Source organism: Aphis gossypii, chromosome 1 (assembly GCF_020184175.1).
Source record: "Aphis gossypii isolate Hap1 chromosome 1, ASM2018417v2, whole genome shotgun sequence".
Classification (NCBI taxonomy): domain Eukaryota; kingdom Metazoa; phylum Arthropoda; class Insecta; order Hemiptera; family Aphididae; genus Aphis; species Aphis gossypii.
The window spans coordinates 47,237,779-47,256,358 of record NC_065530.1 but is presented as its reverse complement, the minus strand read 5'-3'; the positions used below and the strand labels follow the sequence as shown (position 1 = coordinate 47,256,358).

General features: G+C 28.4%; 2 protein-coding genes across 4 annotated transcripts; both read right to left on the bottom strand.

Annotated features, from left to right (window-relative positions):
- Window positions 1-3,932: 3,932 nt before the first annotated feature.
- On the bottom strand, window positions 3,933-16,967 carry LOC114122314 (zinc finger protein ZFP2-like). 3 transcript variants are annotated; one of them, XM_050198247.1, is made up of 6 exons: window positions 16,323-16,967; window positions 12,001-12,108; window positions 7,699-7,920; window positions 7,014-7,631; window positions 5,061-5,213; window positions 3,933-4,978 (listed from the first exon to the last, which is right to left on the bottom strand). In XM_050198247.1, the coding sequence occupies exons 2-6, from the start codon at window positions 12,086-12,088 to the stop codon at window positions 4,170-4,172; spliced, it is 1,890 nt and encodes a 629-aa protein (XP_050054204.1). In that variant the 5' UTR covers window positions 12,089-12,108; window positions 16,323-16,967; the 3' UTR covers window positions 3,933-4,169. The 3 variants fall into 3 exon arrangements, with proteins under 3 accessions (XP_050054204.1, XP_050054213.1, XP_050054212.1); XM_050198256.1 differs by having other exon boundaries at window positions 7,098-7,631; window positions 16,323-16,962; XM_050198255.1 differs by lacking the exons at window positions 12,001-12,108; window positions 16,323-16,967 and adding an exon at window positions 8,042-8,316.
- LOC126549365 (wee1-like protein kinase) lies at window positions 13,682-16,316 on the bottom strand. The gene has a single exon (XM_050198277.1). The coding sequence runs from the start codon at window positions 15,830-15,832 to the stop codon at window positions 14,255-14,257; it is 1,578 nt and encodes a 525-aa protein (XP_050054234.1). The 5' UTR covers window positions 15,833-16,316; the 3' UTR covers window positions 13,682-14,254.
- Window positions 16,968-18,580: the final 1,613 nt, after the last annotated feature.

The window sequence follows — 18,580 nt, the reverse complement described above, 5'->3', positions numbered from 1 at the left end:
ATACAGACTAATTTGTACGACATAACTAATATTTTACTACATCAATTAACTTCTAATAAACTTCAAGACATCAGAAATATTATGTATAACGTGTTTATGTACAAATCATTAAAATTGTATGTTTAGAAATTAAGTTACAAATGAAAAAGTGCAAACTTTTTAATGGAAATTTATATTAAATTCAGAATCACGGCAGCCAAATCTAGCGTCGTCATTGCCATAGATAATAATTCTTTATTACTATTATTATTATTATTATTAGCATTAATGATAAAAATTAATACCACAACAAAAACCCTTCGTAAACTACGTAGGTACAAAAATGGCTATGTAAAAAAAAATATTAGATCTTTCATCACTATTTTTATCATGAATAAATGCTAAGTATATTGAAATTAAGTAAACTTATTTTGTTTCAATAATTTATTTACTTGGCTAGGAATTATTTCTTAAAAGAAACGAAGTGTGATAAACAAATAATTACTAAATGACGAAAGACTATAAAAATATAACTTATATTATTGTTTAAAAAATATTATTATTAATTAATATATTGTATCAATAAATTATTGAAACAAAATAAGTTTACTTAAATTCAATAAACTTAGCATTTATTTAATATTTCACATCATTATAGTGCTTATTAGATCTAATATTTTTTTTTTACTTAGCCATTTTTACACGTAGTTTACGAAGAGTTTTTGTTATAATAGACGATAGTGTATTAACAGACATGTGTAGTATTCCGAATACTTTTTGAATATTTTGTTTAGAAAGTATTCAATACTGTATTTTTAATACTTCTTACAAGTATTCTGAATACAGTATTCAAAATACTTTCTTAACGTCCAATCACACTTAAAAACTAATTTCATTACTTTTTTCGTCATTGAAGCTTTTGCATTTGTATATAACTATAAATAAAACGAAATTATTATAATATTCATTTATAAGCACTGAATTGAAAAAAAAAATATTTTTGTCATTGAAATCTAAATCTACTAAAAAAAGTATTCGAAAAATATTTGAAATACTTAAGCAAAAAAAAAAACAAAAAACATGACTAAAAATTAACACAAACTAATTATAAAAATGAATAATAATTTAAATTTAAAAATGAATTAACTAGGTACCGTGTACAATGTACATCCATTGATTTGCAGTACCTACCTACCGAAACTGACTATTAATTGATTAAATATACATATATATAATTATATTATATTATATTATATATATATTTATTTTTTTATTTATTTATATTTAATCAATGCTCTATTGTCTAACAGAATATTTAACATTTAACACACAAAACGAACTCTACATCCACCGAAGTGATCGGTATATACTTCAAACAAGAGGTTTCAAATTACAACACTAAATCTTAAATTTTGAAATGGTCGATATCGATATTAAAGGCATACTGGCCGTATATATTGTACTGCAGACTATTATGTAGATCGACATTTCGACAATCTATACGTTTAATATATATTTTAATAAACAACCCGATAAAGAAAACAATAATCCAATATAAAAATTTAGTCCGCATTCTGGGTTTGTACATTTCTTATTAATTAAATTTGTTATTATTACTATAATAAAAAATAGTAGCATAATAAACATATAAAAATTCTATAGCAATAAATAGCTGGAATAATATTGAAAAATGCAATAGAAAAGCATTTACAAAAAAAAATTGGTTTATTTTGAATTAGAATGACGTGAAATGAATTTATGTATAAAGATTAGATATCCATCTCATGTACTTATAAAAAAAGAAGCATGTTTTAAAATTCGAGCCTTACTAATTACTAAATAAATATAAATTTGCGTAAATTATTTTCGATATACTTAAACTTAATAGTAATATCTACATTAATAAATTTTCCAATTTCTTAAGTAGGTAGATAATTTAAATTTGTAATACATAAAATAGCTGTAGGAAGGGTGTTAGTTAAATTATAATTCACATAGATAGGTATTAGGTATGTATAATAATTTAGTATTATTTGCCTACTAAAAATTAACCATAAATCAATTTTATGTTATTTACTTAAATATAAGACAATAATTATTTAATTTATTATTAGGACGGCTAGTTTAGCTGATCAGTTTGATTTTGGACCATCAATAAAAAATTAGTTTTTTATGTTAATTATAAGCATTACTTTAATTATCACTGTTCTTAATTCATTGTCCTATGTCCCCACTTAAGTAGGTGTACATATAAGATATAATGATAAATAAATAACAACTAACAATTTATTAAATAATTATAAAAGTATTAGTTTAAGAACATAAAGAAAATTATTCATGATATTTTGATTTCATTTTTCTTCATTTTAGAGTATCTTTATTGAACAAAAATATGTACATACTATATTATTGCATTTTTACTTCTACATAATATTCTCAACTATTAAATAATTTTTTTTTCATTCTATATTAATAATAGCATAAAAGATAAATTAGATGAATAATGAACAGAAACAAACATACACGAAAGCCATGAATGACAACCCATTAAATTCTTTGAAATACAAAACATTAATTTTTTTCCACCTAATAAATAACTGAATAACAAATAATATAATAAATTGATAGTGACGAAAATATGATACTTATGTAAAATAAAAAATACTAAAATAAGTACCTAATAAATATATTATAAAAGAATATTAAAATAATATTGCATACATTAATTTTATTATCTTATTTATAAAAAATACTTGTACCTTATCTGAAAAAGCTTTAGTTCTTTTAAAATAATATTATCTTGATATATGATTTATCTATGCCCTTGTTAAATTATTTAGGTAGGTTCTTAAATTTATAAGACAAATTTAAAACTTGCATTTTTATGATGAAAGGAAAGGAAGATAAAATTGTTGTAGAAGCTCATTTGTATTTTTAATTGGTTATACAATATAATTTTCATTTTTTGGAATCACAAATATTTTTTGTTGTTACATTTGAAACAACTGAATATAAAAATAAAAGATTCACAAGAATTTTACATAATATAATATTGCTATTATGATAGCACAAAATTTATTTTTCATTATAATATGCATTTTTTTCAGACAAAACACATTATAACTTGTGGTTTAACAAATTTGGTAGGTAAAAAAAATAAATAAATGTCCCTATAACGTCATAGGGCTATTCTAATTTTAAATAATAAATATTAAAAAATCTTATTTTTAAAATAATTATAACCTCTTAAACGTATACATTCATAATAATATGTACATTTTAATGTCTGTTTAATCTATTTTTCTTCATCATAATATATACAAAACATTCTTTTTAACGGGAAACAAAAATATGATCATACAAAGAACACACTGAATAGCATACATTTTTCTTGGTTTAAACTTTAAAGATACATGCATAGTTAGCAAGTCTACTAATTCCATTAGGTTATTAAATTAATGAGCAAAACAGTACATACAAACATTTTTTAAATAAAGAATAGACTAATAGTCTTAATTATTATAAATTTAACTTAAGACAATATTAACAGGAATATGATTATTGTGAATAAAATGTTCTTTATTCTAAGGTTTTCAATAAGAATGACTATTGAATTAGTACAAAAATAAGTATCTATTTAGTATTTATACATAGATTTTCAACAGGAAGTTATTTGAATAGTCAGATAATATATATTTTTAGCTGAATTTTAAATTTAAGACTATAATAATATTTATCCAATAGGTTAATTATGATAGTTATTAAGTAAGACATATTTTTGAAGGGTAATGTAAGATTTTAGCCTATCAAGAAAAAAATATAAAATATGAAGAAAAATAACAAAAAATTAAAATTCTATAACAAAATTAAAAATGTTAAGGAATAAAAATATTAAAATATGTTTCATAAATTTAAATCTGATAAGACTATATACAACAGACACGACCATAGTATTATGTGTTATATTATATTTTATTGGTAACATGTATTAGTTAAGAATATTTTAGAGAGAACAATATGGTAACGCAAGGGTTTAAGTCTTTTTGACAAACAACTTCCCACAACTAATGTTTTACGGACTACATCTGTTTTGTCATTAAAAAAAATAATCAATTATCCATTCAAAAAGTTTAGAATATATCACATTCACCACTTTTATGTACTAACCATAATTGACAAGTTTTCAAATTTTATTGAACAACTGCTATTGGCGCAGCAGTTGTTAGATTTGCAGGCGACTTAAAATCTGTTGTATTATTAACTACTGTTCTTGCATCTTTAAATTCTGGTGGAGGCGGAGGAACATGATTAACCGGAGAAGAAGACACAAAACTCTGTTGGGGATGATGGTGGTTTGCAAAAGGTGATGGCATTCCATAGCACTGAGGGAAGTATAACTCAGGTTTAACTATGCCTGATGGTTGGTTGAGTATAGTATTTAAATGTGGTGGTCTGCCTGGTTTGCCACTATCGGATCTACGTTTATTTGCATGAGGGTTCATATGGTTATCAATATGACGTTTTACTTCCTGTTCAGTACTAAACCGACGACGACAATTTGGCATTGGACAGCAAAATGGCCTTTCTCCTTGATGAGTTCTTGTATGTTGATCGAGAATGGCTTTTTGCCTAAAATCTTTTCCACATTGCAAACATTTATATGGTTTCTCACCTGTATGTATACGTAAATGCTGATTTAGTATAGTGCGTTGTCTGAAATTCCGTCCACAATAAATGCATGTAAACGGTTTTTCATTTGAGTGTATGCGTAGATGTTGGGTGAGGTGTGATTGTTGTCGAAATCGTTTACCACACTCAACACAAGGGTAAGGCCGAGATTCTATATGAATGCAACCATGTTGAAGTAATGTAGACTTCTGTTTAAATTCTTTATTACATATTGGACAACGGACAAATAGTGGCATACCAGCACTGCGACCGTGTTGGATTACGTCGGGTAAACTTTTACCAGCCTGGCCAAATATCTCATGCACCACACCTAAAGATACATACCATATAAATTAATTTATATACATAATATATATATATATTGTCAATACAATTTAATTAATTTTAGTTACCTTTGGCATCTTTAAAATATGCAGGGAACTGAGGTGCATTTTCTGGAGAAAAACATGGATCATTTGAATCATATTGTCCACTTTTAGATTGCGGTAATGGCACATCTTGTGGCCAAAGTTGCCCATTTTTATAAACTAAGTGAGGGCCCACATCTGAAAAATGAAAAATATCATAAAAATGAAAAAATTGGGTTTTTCTTTTAAATTTATTGCAAAATAATTAGAATCACGCATTTACGCCTATTGAAAAAATAAAATGATTTATGTTCAATATAAATTATTTTAGGATTTTTAGAAAATAAACATTTAAGTATTAATATGAGAAAAAAATTTAAGAAGGATTTAAATGATTGTCGAACACAAAAAAATGTATAGTTAAAAGTTAAACCTTACTAATTTAAATTATAGTAAACAAGTTGTTTCAAACAATGTAAAATATTCAACAGTTCTATGTCTACTTGTTTTTAACAAAAATATAAATATATCACACAGTTTTAATGGTTTAAATTTTAATTTATCATTCAACTTTAAATAATTTTACTAAATTTAAGTTTGATTTTGTAGACATAAAACTCTTGTGTTGCTGAATGGAGCTTTATCTCACCTTCCTTGAGCGGAGCGACATTTTCTCCTTGGACGTTGTCACCAATAATCCATGTGCAGCGTAACTAATTCAAAAGAACATGCCGCTCCGAACCGGATTGAAGCCACCAGACAGACAACACAATAATACCTTTAAAACTCATCACTTCAATGAATGAGTTTTATAAACTATGTATCTTGTTTTTCAAGTTGTGCTCGACATTAATAATAAGGAATACCATCATTTAGGAAATTATTTTATATTGAAAACAATACACATTAAAAAGGATTAACACAAGGAAATATACCTATTTAATATATTATAAGGATCAAATAATAATAAAAAAACATAAATAAGACAAAAATATAAATTAAGTTAATAAATAACTTAATAAATTATAATACTAACAATAAGTGGAAAATAATCTAACTGAAAATAAAAAATATTCAGGCCTATTATTATCATTTTCCACGTTTAATTTTATTTTATTTAAATTGTTTATTGTACATAATAATTAATTCTCAATAGACAATCTAAATAATACTAGATATTAATTATTCATAAAATAATTAATATCTTTTTTTTGTATTTACAAGAAAGATATAATGTTACAAATTATATTTAAAAATATTTAAAAAAAAACAATTATAATAACAAGAACATTTTTAAGGATGTTGATCAAGTTAACTTATAATTTTATCAAAACAAATCATGTGTGGTTTAAAATATCACTCCATAATTTAAAAAGCACATAACATTTGATTAATTAAAAAAAAAAAAAAAAAATGTTAATACGTTGAAAAATAGTGACAATAGGCAGTAAAACGTGTATTAGTAAACAGCAATTATAATAGGTAGCATAATATTTTATCATACGGATGCAGAGAAACTTTTATTGCAAGCCATCCTGAAAACAGTACTTAATTTAGGATTTTTTGCATACATAATCCCTGACCTAACATAGGTCAGAGTTTATTTTTTTTCAATTTCAGTTACAACTCTCATGGGGAGACCTTCTTCATTTCTGATATGAGCAATGTTTGTCCTAACAATGGTTTTAGGGTAAGATTTGGTAGGTATATCTAACAAGTTAAAAGAAGTTTTGGAGCTGTTAGATGAAGAACAATATGTAGAAGAATTTAACTGCTTAACTTTAAGATTGTTTTGTAACAACCTAGAAGCAACATTTCTAAAACTCGAGTTGTTCAAGTGTTGTTCGTCTTGCGCACTATCGCTTAGGTTCGGGTAGTATTTCATTCTAAACGCTTCAGCTGAAGACTTGAGAAAAGCGTTTAAATTATTGTGAAGTTGCGAGGGCGGAGGTGAACTCGAGGAATCACTACTATTTAACGAGGAATGAGAGTGCTCGCCTTGGTGAGTGCGGACGTGCTGGTTCAGGATGGCTTTCTGCCGAAACGCCTTGCCGCAGTCTCCACACCCGTACGGTTTCTCACCCGAATGAATCCGTAGATGCTGGTTAAGGATTGCTCGCTGTCTGAAGGTTCGCTCACAGTAAACACATACAAACGGCTTTTCATTAGCATGTATACGCACATGCTGCGTAAGATGAGACTGTTGACGAAACCGTTTACCACAATCACTGCACACAAATGGTCTTGAATCAGTATGAATTCGTTCGTGTTGCATTAGTGTAGCCTTTTGTTTAAAATCTTTGCCACAAGCAAGACATTTGAATAGACGCAGATCAGAACCTTTTTTTCCCGATGCTTCTTGTTGTTGGTGAATAAGGTCTGGCATATTAGGAAAATCACCAGACGCTTCAGCTGGATTTAGTGGAGTTAACATGACACCAGGCTGTTTTAAATAGGACATGAAACTTGATGGACTCAACATATGTGGAGGCCCACCTCTCACACCAGAATAGTAATTGGAAGGGTCGGCCGGACCATAATGGCCTGGTTGGGTTCGATCAGATTCAACAACACTGTCTTCTGGTGGTGTTTCATCTTCTCCACCATTTCCAGAACCTATTAAAGATATTTAATTAAAATTATATTTGTAGGTAGGCATAGGATGAATTAAATTTTTACATACCTTGAATTGAATGATTGGTATTCGGGTATGGTGATGGTATAGGTGAAGCAATGGTTGATTGAGATGCTTGTTCAGTTGATTGTTCAGCTGGTTCATGTTGAGATGATACAAGAGCCGGGTAACCGTTTTGTGAAGGCCCCGGACCCCATTGACCATTACTGCTGTTTGGCCCTTGTTGATGGTGACCATCTTTGTTGTATATAACATATGGAGCACCATTCTCTGTAAAAAAAAAAATATACACTCAAAACCGGGTAAGCGCGTTTCAATGAGTAATAACAACAGTCAGCCAGATCAATCAAATTAGTCATGCTGAACCTTCCCACTCGATTGTTTAAAATACCTTCATCAGGTTTGGGTGTTTCCTGCGAATTGATGATCATTGGTCTTATACATTAAGTTAAGAAAATAACATAGAGGTGTCTGACTAGTGAACTCACGACAACGTGCCTACAGCGAATAATTTTCTATTGTCAATAAAATAAAATAAATATGAACATAAAACCCCGAAAAAAAAACGGAAACGAGCAGTCAAAAAAAAAAATACTAAATAACTGATAAAAAGCACATTTTTTTATCACAAAATATTGGATTTTTTTTTTCTTATTTCTTCTCGGTTTCCTGTTCTACGTAGTATGAATACAACGTTGCCGTTTTAACATATGGTCCCGGGCACCTTTATAGTTTAGATAGCAGCACCAGACGTAAATGCCGGTTTCGCGGTCGGGCGGCTGTCGTGTTATTGTTTAATGTTTATTTATGCTGCTCAGGGGTTCGCATTTGTATGAACATAAATAAATAATTTAAACTAATATATTCATATTAACAAATTAGATAATAATGAGAATTACTTCTAAACTTTTAAATATTTAAATTTTCGAGTTTATTATGTTGATAAAAATAATGTACAATGTTATAATCTATGATAAACACAAATGGTTAAAAACATATTTAAGTAAATAGTGTATGTTATCAATTGTATAGCACAACTCGCGGTGTCCAGCAGCTGTTTAGATAATAGATATATAATAGTAATATATATAATATTCTATCCATCTGGCTTAAAAATATGAAAAACGAAAAAATATTTGTAATGTATTAAACTATTAAAATATGTATATGAATATGAATAGTAATATCTAATAATATATTATATATATATATATATATTAAATTGCATTATGTTACTAAAAATTTTGATTTAATCTTAAAACATGAATTGTAAATTACATTCATTTTTTGAAAATAAGATGATAACATTTTCATCTTATTTTTCTGTCCATGTATAATTTTAGACATTATTTAATATTTTATCATCAGTGCCGGTGGAAGGCATGTGCGACAAATTTTTTTGGAATTTTAGAGGCGGCATTGTTTATAAATAAAAATTATAATATTATTATAATAATAATCTCAGAAAAGCTAGGGGGACTGTCCCCTTACCTTTCCTTAAGGAAGACGCCTCTGACGACAACACGACAAATACAATGAAGAATTTAGAAGATTATTTGAAGAAATCAATATTATAGGTGTCATGAAGAGTAGAGTAGAATAAGATTGGCTAGTCTTGTTTTTGTTTGGAGATCCGAAAGAATATTAGGGAACATAATTATAAAAAATATTATAAATATTATATTATAAAAAATGGAAACCGGTAGGGCAGGTAGAATCATGGAAAACCTTTAAGAATGATTGGAGTGGAGAATGTGGAAGAGTGTCAAGGAATAGAGAAAAATAGAACGAAGCTGTTATATGTATTAGGAAATATTGTTAAGAATCTACAGTTTTAACCAAACTATTTAATCATAGACAGGAACATATAGAGTAGTACCTACCTTAGTATATACCTACAAGACAATATAATACGACAGAGTGGCCAGAACAAATAGCTTAAAGGTTTGGAATAAATATTGTAGAATGTTTAATTTAAATTAAAGTCTGTAGCTTGAAACATACTTGGTATTTTTGTTAAGTAAATATCTGTTTTGTTAATAAATTAAAGAATTAAGTGCAATGTCTATGTTACATTTTTTTATGTTATATAATAAATTGGTCTATAAAATAAAATAGTTATTTACTTTTATATGATTATAATAAATACATAAATATAATAAAATATAACACACTTGTTAACAGAGGGTAATCAATATCATTAAAAAATACAATGTTCCCCTCTGGAAAAAGACATCAATTTATTCACCTTTTTCATTCTTTTTTGATCTAAACATTTTCGGAAGTATTTTTAATTTTAGCCGACCAGTAATGTTTTGGTCCATTCAGAAAATTCAAATGCATGAACTTCCATGTTCCCTTCTAAAAAAAAGAGTGGTCAATTGAGTAATGTTCTGCTGTATAGTAGGTCACTATAATGGATGTATTAAATTTTAATCCAATCATAGGTATTGTATACGAAAAACTATTCTGAACAGAGATGATTTGTCAGCTTAGGAAATATTTTCCAGTGGGCGGTAAAAAAGGTGGTTTTTTAATGATCTGAACACTCCAAAATTTAAGTTTTTTTTATAATTATTGTAAGCCAAACTTATGGAAAATCTTATATTCAATTTTCAACTTTTATAAATATTTATACAAACATTTTTCTAAATTACACCTACAAAATAATTTGCAAATATTCATGATTTTATATTTTGATGAATTTTTGTCAATATTTGAACTTAAAATGCTAATAAAAAAAAATTGTACATATGTACTCTTATAATTTTTGAACTACTATAAAACTAACTCAAGGGGAACTTTGTATTATATTTTCAAGTATTTTGACTGCTGGAAAATTGCTATTGAAATTTATAAAAAAAAAACTAAACAAAAATGAATATTTCAATGCCTATAAATAGCCATAAAATACCTACGTGAAATATTTTGAAAATTAAATTATATAAATAAATTACCAATTTTAATTACTGGTGAAATTTTCAAGTATCAATGACTTATACTTTTTGAATAATAATAAGTATTAAAAATCGTTATCGTTACGCTATTTCGTAAAAATTTAAAATTCAGGTCCTCATAACAGTCATAACATTTTCCCTGTAATGATGCTTCGAGTTTTCTCTATAGTTATTTGAAGGAAAACTTATGGAAAACTAAGTATTGAATTATTTAACCTTAGATATAAATATAAACATTTTTATGAATTTTCAGCTACAAAATTACCTACTATCAAATTTTCGCGATTTTGAGATTTTTTGTAAAAATTTGAACTTTAAACTTTATAAAAAAAAATTGTGACTAATGATTTTCGATTTTTTTTTTTAACTACAATAAGAATAACTTATGAGAAATCTTGTATTAAAGTTTTTTCGGGAATCCAACATTTTTTATCGGCATTTAAAAAAAAAAAAAATCGAAAATTTCAGTGGCTTATAAATAACTAAAAAAGCCAAAATATTTTAACTGTATATAAATAACACTAATAAAAACATTTGTTGAAAATTTCAAATATTTACATTGATTCGTTTTTGAGTTAGTAATCGATTTTATCGAAAACTTGCTTTACGTAAAAATTCACGTTTTTCCATCACTTTTTTTTTGTTTTTCTCAATATTTTGAAAACTTTGAAAAATCTTACTTTTTACCTCTATGATGCACTAAAGATATTCACTTTGCCATTGGAAACCACCCCTGAAGTTTAAAATTGAAGCATTATTTCGACAAGTTGTGCTGTACACACTCACAAAAACAAAAAAAAAACACATCATTGTAAAATCAATAAATTCATCATTTCGCGTTCAGAATCTAAAAAATATAATAAGATAGGTACTTGACATTTTTACCAAATGAGGTTTTTACATTTTTTAAATTGTTTAACTTTTCTTAAGTTATTTATTGGCACCAGAATTATTAAATTTTTATCAGTTTTTTTTCTATAAATGTCGATAAAAAATTATTTGCGAGGTCTTAAGTCTGAATAAAGTGAGTAGAAAATTTGTACTCGTTATGTTTTTTTTCCGTGTAGAAACATTCAAACATAGGTAGGTACGTAGGTACGTTAGGTGTATTATTGGTTTTCGACATTTCGTGTAGGAACTAATGTTAAGTAATAAGTATACTCATGCCATCTCATGGGTGATTTTAATCTGCTATATTTCGTGTGGGACCTATCATTCAACTTAACAAATACAAAACCTTTAAGATTAGGTATACAAAGAAATACTTAGACATAAAAACTAACTATACGATCTATTAACTCAAAAATTAAAATAAGTATAAAATTATACATACCTATATAAATTAATTAACTAAAGCTTAAAATCCAATTTAAGTGAATACTATTTGATTTACCTTGGGCAATGCAGTACATAAAATTCCGAGGAACTTTGAGGCCTGCTGCCAGACATGCTGCAAATGATGCTGAGAAATTGATTGCCATAATATCCCCTTCATCACTTCCTAAACAAATTAAAAATAACAACTATAATACTAAATTTACAAAATGTTTTGATTATTTTAGCAAAAAGTTTTTGATGATGAAATATTATTTTATACTTATAACTTATAAGGCCAGGTACCTACTAATTAGTGCCTAATAAATAATACACCTTATGGTATATTTGTAGCAAGTACACTAAAAGATAAAGTAGGTAGTAATTAATTATTAGCTTTTTATTTGGTATTATTAAAAAGTAAAAACATAAATAGTTATTCTAATATTAAAGCCATTTAGTTTGATATTGAAAAATTGTGCAGTGACATAATATTTAGTAAATTTTATATGTGGAGGCTGTTGTGTATCAATAAAAGATATAATTATTATACATATTTATTACTAGAAATTATGTACTTTAGTAATTAATAATTAAATTTTCCACTTGCTAAGTCATATAAAGAACTTGTCAATTTTGTTTAACTGTAATTATGATACTTTAAGTTACATCAAAATTATATGTATTTAATTAATTGTATTATATGTATATCTATTTATGTTTTATCACAAAATTATTGTGTAGGTAATAATATTGTTAACCTACTGTATGCCTGTATCTTACCTACCCCTTTGCGGGTTCTCATAAATAAATAATAATAACAAATAACAATTACATTTATTGGCAAAACATAATATGAAGAACATGAACAGTCATAATATAACTCATCATTTATAATAAATTGTAACTAATTGTAAATATAAATTATAATAAATTGATTTTAGAGGTTAGATACTCACTATTATTTATTAGAAAAATGCTATAAAATGTATTTTCTTTTTTTTCTCATTATCAAGGTAGTTAATATATTATGGCAGTAAATAATAATTGTTAAACAGAGCCTTCCTTGCTGTTAAAAAAATTAAAAATATAAAATAATTGTGCTTATATTTTACTATAATAACCAGTTAATCATATACTCACATAAGTCTAGTTTAAAAATATTTTTTTATTTATTAAATAAGTAATACCATCTAGGAAAATAATATGTGGTTTAGTAATTATTTTTTAATAATTCCAATTGAAAAATAGCTAGAAATTAGAAATTTGTTCTAATAACAAATTACCTTCTTTTAACTGGGAGGTCCTGTTTGACAATACTTCATATTTTATTATGGTTTACTAGCATAAAGATAGATTTAATAAACCAAATTAACACTTCAAAATATCACGACTTCAATTTTATTTTCTAACATATAAAAAGTATTTATTCACGTGAACTTATTTGGATATCAAATGTTTAATTTAATTTTTTTTGATTTTACTAACCGATGTAATATAAAAACAAGTAACATTTTTATAAATTCTTCTAGACTCAAATATTTCAATCTTTTGGTAAAATTGTTATAATATACACATGTTAAATACATTTTACCACATAATTTATTTTCCAAATTCAATTTTATTAATAATACTTTTACTTTTATAAGGTACCTATTTTTTGAAATAGAGTTTGAGTAAGTGAAACAGTTTTTCAATTCAATAGGAAAAACAAAATATAAATTAAAAAATTACATGACTACATTAAAAAATCAACTAGGTATAGGAAAAGGTTATGTTATATTTTGTAAAAGTACCTATATAATTTATACACAAACATACCAAAATATACAACTAAAAAAAAAACAAAATCACATTTAGAACAAGAAAATATATTAACAAATAATAATAATAAATAAGTACTTAATACTATTTTTTAACAGGAATTTTAATTAAATTGTCCATCTTATTATTAACTATACTTGTAAATAAAAATAAAGATAATTGATAAATAAGTTGTAATTAAATTATAAATTGACATTACATTATAAATATATTTTTTAGGCATTAAAATCCTTTGTAATTTTTGGGACTTCTAATTTTTTAATAATAACTAATTAGGTACTTAATACATTTGAAAATAATTTTCACGTCTTATCACAGAGTTATAAAATACAATAATGCTATAAAAATTATAAAAAAAAAAAAATGTTAAGGGAGCAATTAATACTTAAATCATTCTCACAATACTTGCCGATCCTATTGAAATAATTTCTTCAATTGAAAAGAGAATAAAAAAATGAATACTTATGATAAATTTAATTAATTAATATTAATTACATTATGGCTTATAGTTAAACATTAGGAGTACTACACGATCTGCTCATTTTTCTACCAACCAGTCGTTTAATTCGTTCTTTTCTTGTTCGATAAAGTTTTGAATGTTCATATCTTCTCTGTCCAATTGTTGTTCTTGATGGTGTTTGTGTTTCAACAGAGTAACAAGGTGCAAGAAATTTGGAACTTAATTTCCATACTTCCATTTCGTCTTGTTGTTGTTTTACAGCTGCCATTCCTCTATCAAGTAAAAGATTAACCACTGTGGAAGCATTTGGCCTATTCTTAGGATCTAAGTCGACCATTTTTTTAAGCATTTTCTCAAGACCAGTACTAAAAACTGGAGTTTGAGGCAAAGAAAATTCACCATCCCTTAAACGGTGCCATTCTGGTCCATTTTTAGGTAAATCTTTTTTAGTGGCTGCTTCATATACAGTAAGCGCAGTTGAAAATACATCAGCTTTCTGCAATTGAGAATAATCATCACGTAACAGTTCTTTGGGTAAATACCGACAATCTCCATCTTCAATAGTTCGGACGTCTTCAACACATATTGTATGTCCAAAGTCCCCAATCTTATACACAATATCTTTGTCAATTGTTTCATCATCATCTAGATCTTCAGCAAACCACAATGCACCATCAGTACGACATATTAAAATGTTGGCAGCTTTAATGTCTAAATGTGCGAGCTTTTTAGAATGAATATGAGCTAGACCTTTGCATACATGACACAACAATCGCCTTAGAGCACTATCACAAAACACGTGGTCAGATTCATGAATCATTCGCTCTAGGGTACCATCGTTACAAAACTCTGTTTGAATATAAATATGGCCCCTCTCATGCCAAGCTGTGAAATACGAGACTATGTTTGGATGACGTCCAATAACAGAGTGGGCATAAACTTCTTTGCGGATAAAATATTCTTGGCTTTTATAAATTGTCTTTTTAGTCTTTTTAATAGCATATGTGATTCCATCTAATAAATTTGTACATTTGTATACCTCACCAAATGCACCAGTAGCGATAAAATCATCCATTCTGAACTCTTCGTTGAAACGAGAAGTCTGTAAATCATATATACTGACATTGGTCACTTCGCCTTCATTCATAAGATCTCTGATGGAAGGATCCACTGGAGATGATGATGTTTTATTGTCGGGCGGAGTGGATAGACTACTATTGCTATCATGACTTGAATGATCTTCAGAACTGGAGAAACTAATACTCTGTTTAGCTGGACACAGTCTTTTTTTATGTTTGTTTTTTAGTATTTCAATGCCAGTCGGCGTGAAGGGATTGACCGACAACCGAAATTTATTAGAACGCGTAGATTCACTGCTGGTGTCGCTCGACGGCGACTGGCCCCTGAGGCGCACCTTATGCAGGGCCCGTGGTTTAAGGAAGGGTGTCGAAGAGTCGACACCAATTTCAGGTGAAAATGACCGGCGACTGTCAGGTGGCGATGGCGCATTGGCAATAACCAAGGCTGGTAACGCTCTGTCAGCATCGAAACTGAGTCTTCTCATTTTCTGGACGAAAAATGAATCGTCATCACACTCCATCTTGTTGACACCACCGTCTGGCTCCATTTCACCGAAGCCTGCTGAAAAAATGTCACGCGCGCCTTACAACAACGAAAAATAAAAACCAACCCGAAAGTAATTATAACAGTAACTGAAATTTTGAATCATCGACGCGTAATAACAATGATTATATAAATTGAAAAAATTGAAAAACCAGTGATAAAATACGGACTTTTAACTTTTTAAGCTCGTCAACCGACTGTTGTCACTTGTCAGTGTTGAATGTTGATAGCAGCTGTGAGTTGCGAGGGAAAACGGCGCGCGCGCAGTGCAGCCCCGTACAGTGATAACGTATGTATTGTACACACTGTGTATGGGAATTTAAAAAATATAAAATAAAAATTCGTATTGTGATTTGCTATACGGACGAGACAAATTTTGAATTTTCATGCGCGCCACTTTGTAATGATCATCAACCTCAGAATACCATCAGATATCGTACAATGGACTTAATCTATAATTTATAATTATTACGGGTGCATATTATCGATATTACCGTGTAGCAATGTGTCCGGTTACCCCGTGAACGTTGGCGGTGCTCATGACTCAGGACGAGTAGGTACTCTACGGTGATCCAAGGATATACACGAAATCACAAGATACAATTAATATTCGTTTTCACTTAGGTATTTATCAACCTTGTTGTATGATATAATAATTATTGTTGTTTATTATAATTTTCGTTTTTTACTACTACTGATAAGACGACAGGGCACGCGACCTGTGCGGGACAGAAGAACTATTGAATTTAAAAATTGAATAATTAATAATCGCGATTGCCCGGCGGCGGCGCGTCGTCAGAGACTCGTAAAGCTCCGCGGCGGCGTCTGCCGATAATATACGATACGACACACGCTCGTAAACGACACCGTACACACTGTAAACACCGGCGGCGGCGGTGGCTACAGTACATTCGGGGGAGACGACGGTGCGTGTGCGACTGGCCGACGGCGTACGTAATAAACGTCGGTGGTGACGAGGGGGCGGGGCGCGGTGGTAAGGGCGACGGAAAAAAAAAACCCGGCAAGCGCGCGCGCGCGCCGCGCTCCACCGTCACGGCGAGAACCGGAATGAGCGGTGCGCGCGGAGGCGGTGGCGGGCGGCAAAGACGGGACAGAAAAATGAAATGTAAAAAAACCAAATGAAATACCACCGGCGCGCGAGACGACGGCGACGAGACGATCGTACGGCGCGAGCTAGAGGGAGCGACGCCGCCGAACAACCCAGCGGCGTTGCCAAATGTATGTCCCAGACGAACCCTGTGTGCGCCTGCGACGTACTATTGTGCGCTTGTGTGTGTGTGTGTGTGTTTGTGTATAGGAGAAGGTTGCTTAAAAAAAAAGCGTCCTACACTCACTCTCGCCGCCGCCGCGCGGTCCTCAGCAGCGGAGTGGAGCGACTATCCGACAATCAATATTTTAGCAACCCGAACTACGTCGGGAGGAAAAATAATAAAAAAATAAAAATAAATGTATAATATACATATGTTTGTGTGTGTGTGCAATGTAAAAAAAAAAGTGGTCCAAACATTATTATTTTTCTCCTTTTATTATTTTAATATACGCATTAAATAAGCACTTAAAAAAAAATAATAATAATATTTTCGTTTGTATTCCTATTCGTTTTTGTAGATGTTTTCATAAGAAGTTTTTAGTTTATTGCAGATAAATAAATCCTCTATACCTTGCGCCATGTGCACAATATTCCTGCAAATCGGATCGACAATAAAATAGTTGTTTCGTAAGCGCTTGCGTTGTGTGCTGTGGTTATGTACCTACTTATGTTCATAATCTGCGATTTATATCACTAGGTATATGCGTTTTTGTTATTGATGGGGTTAGAAGTTAGAACTGAATTTATTTGTAAAAATTATACCGTTGAAAATTAACATAGCCGATGAAGTGCGATTAGTGGATGTTTAGTGTTAGTTCAAAACTTTTAAGTACTATAGTACTAACTTAAAATAATATATTACCTATTCGTTACACGAAATAAAATATTTTAACTATTATTTTATTATTACAAAAATAGGGTTTAAAAATATATACGATAGGTAGTTAAATAATAATAAGGTTTTTGTCAAACTATGTTATTTTCATAAATTCTCAAAAAATATAATGATCTAGTTGATATTTATTTTTTTACTTATAAATTATAGAATATATAATAATAAATATCTACACAATTTTTATTATATTATTTTATTATGTATTTTTTATTTCTTATCATTATTTTAAATCGTTAAAAAAATAACATTTTTCTAAAAAATGTAATGTTTACTATTATTTGAAAGTATAATATCATTTAAAGTTTTCGATCTATAAACATAAAATTTCAGACAATTTATTATTACAACTTATAATTTATAAGTATTAAAAGTTTAGATGATTGGACTATTGGAGTAGTGGACCAAAATTTTGCGGGGTACCGTTGCAATGTATCGTTCTTCTCCGCTTATGAAAACTTTAAATACTTATAAAATTATAACTCATAATCATAAACAATTACTCATACAAAATTTGAAATTTTTACATCACAGTACTTCAAAAAATATTCTGATTTCTAAATTTTAACTTAAAATGCTTTTTGTTATTATAAAAAGTATAATAAATAGCAGAAAATATAAATTAGTACCTAAATAGTAATTAATAATTATGAAAAAATATTTAACAAATATTTTTAAAATGGTTTATAGTTTTTAAAATAATGAGTTATTGTAATAAGTTTATTAATTGTCTTACGTTAAATTAATGG

Bases quoted from the DNA above. Each gene is read 5' to 3' on its own strand.
- LOC126549365 (XM_050198277.1), bottom strand. From the start codon at position 15,832: ATGGAGCCAGACGGTGGTGTCAACAAGATGGAGTGTGATGACGATTCA.
- LOC114122314 (XM_050198247.1), bottom strand. From the start codon at position 12,088: ATGGCAATCAATTTCTCAGCATCATTTGCAGCATGTCTGGCAGCAGGC. The intron at 7,632-7,698 runs GTATGTAAAAAT...TATCTTTAATAG, and splicing joins TACCAATCATTCAATTCAAG to GTTCTGGAAATGGTGGAGAA. The intron at 5,214-7,013 runs GCGAGCACTCTC...TTCATTTTTCAG, and splicing joins GCACGTCCGCACTCACCAAG to ATGTGGGCCCTCACTTAGTT.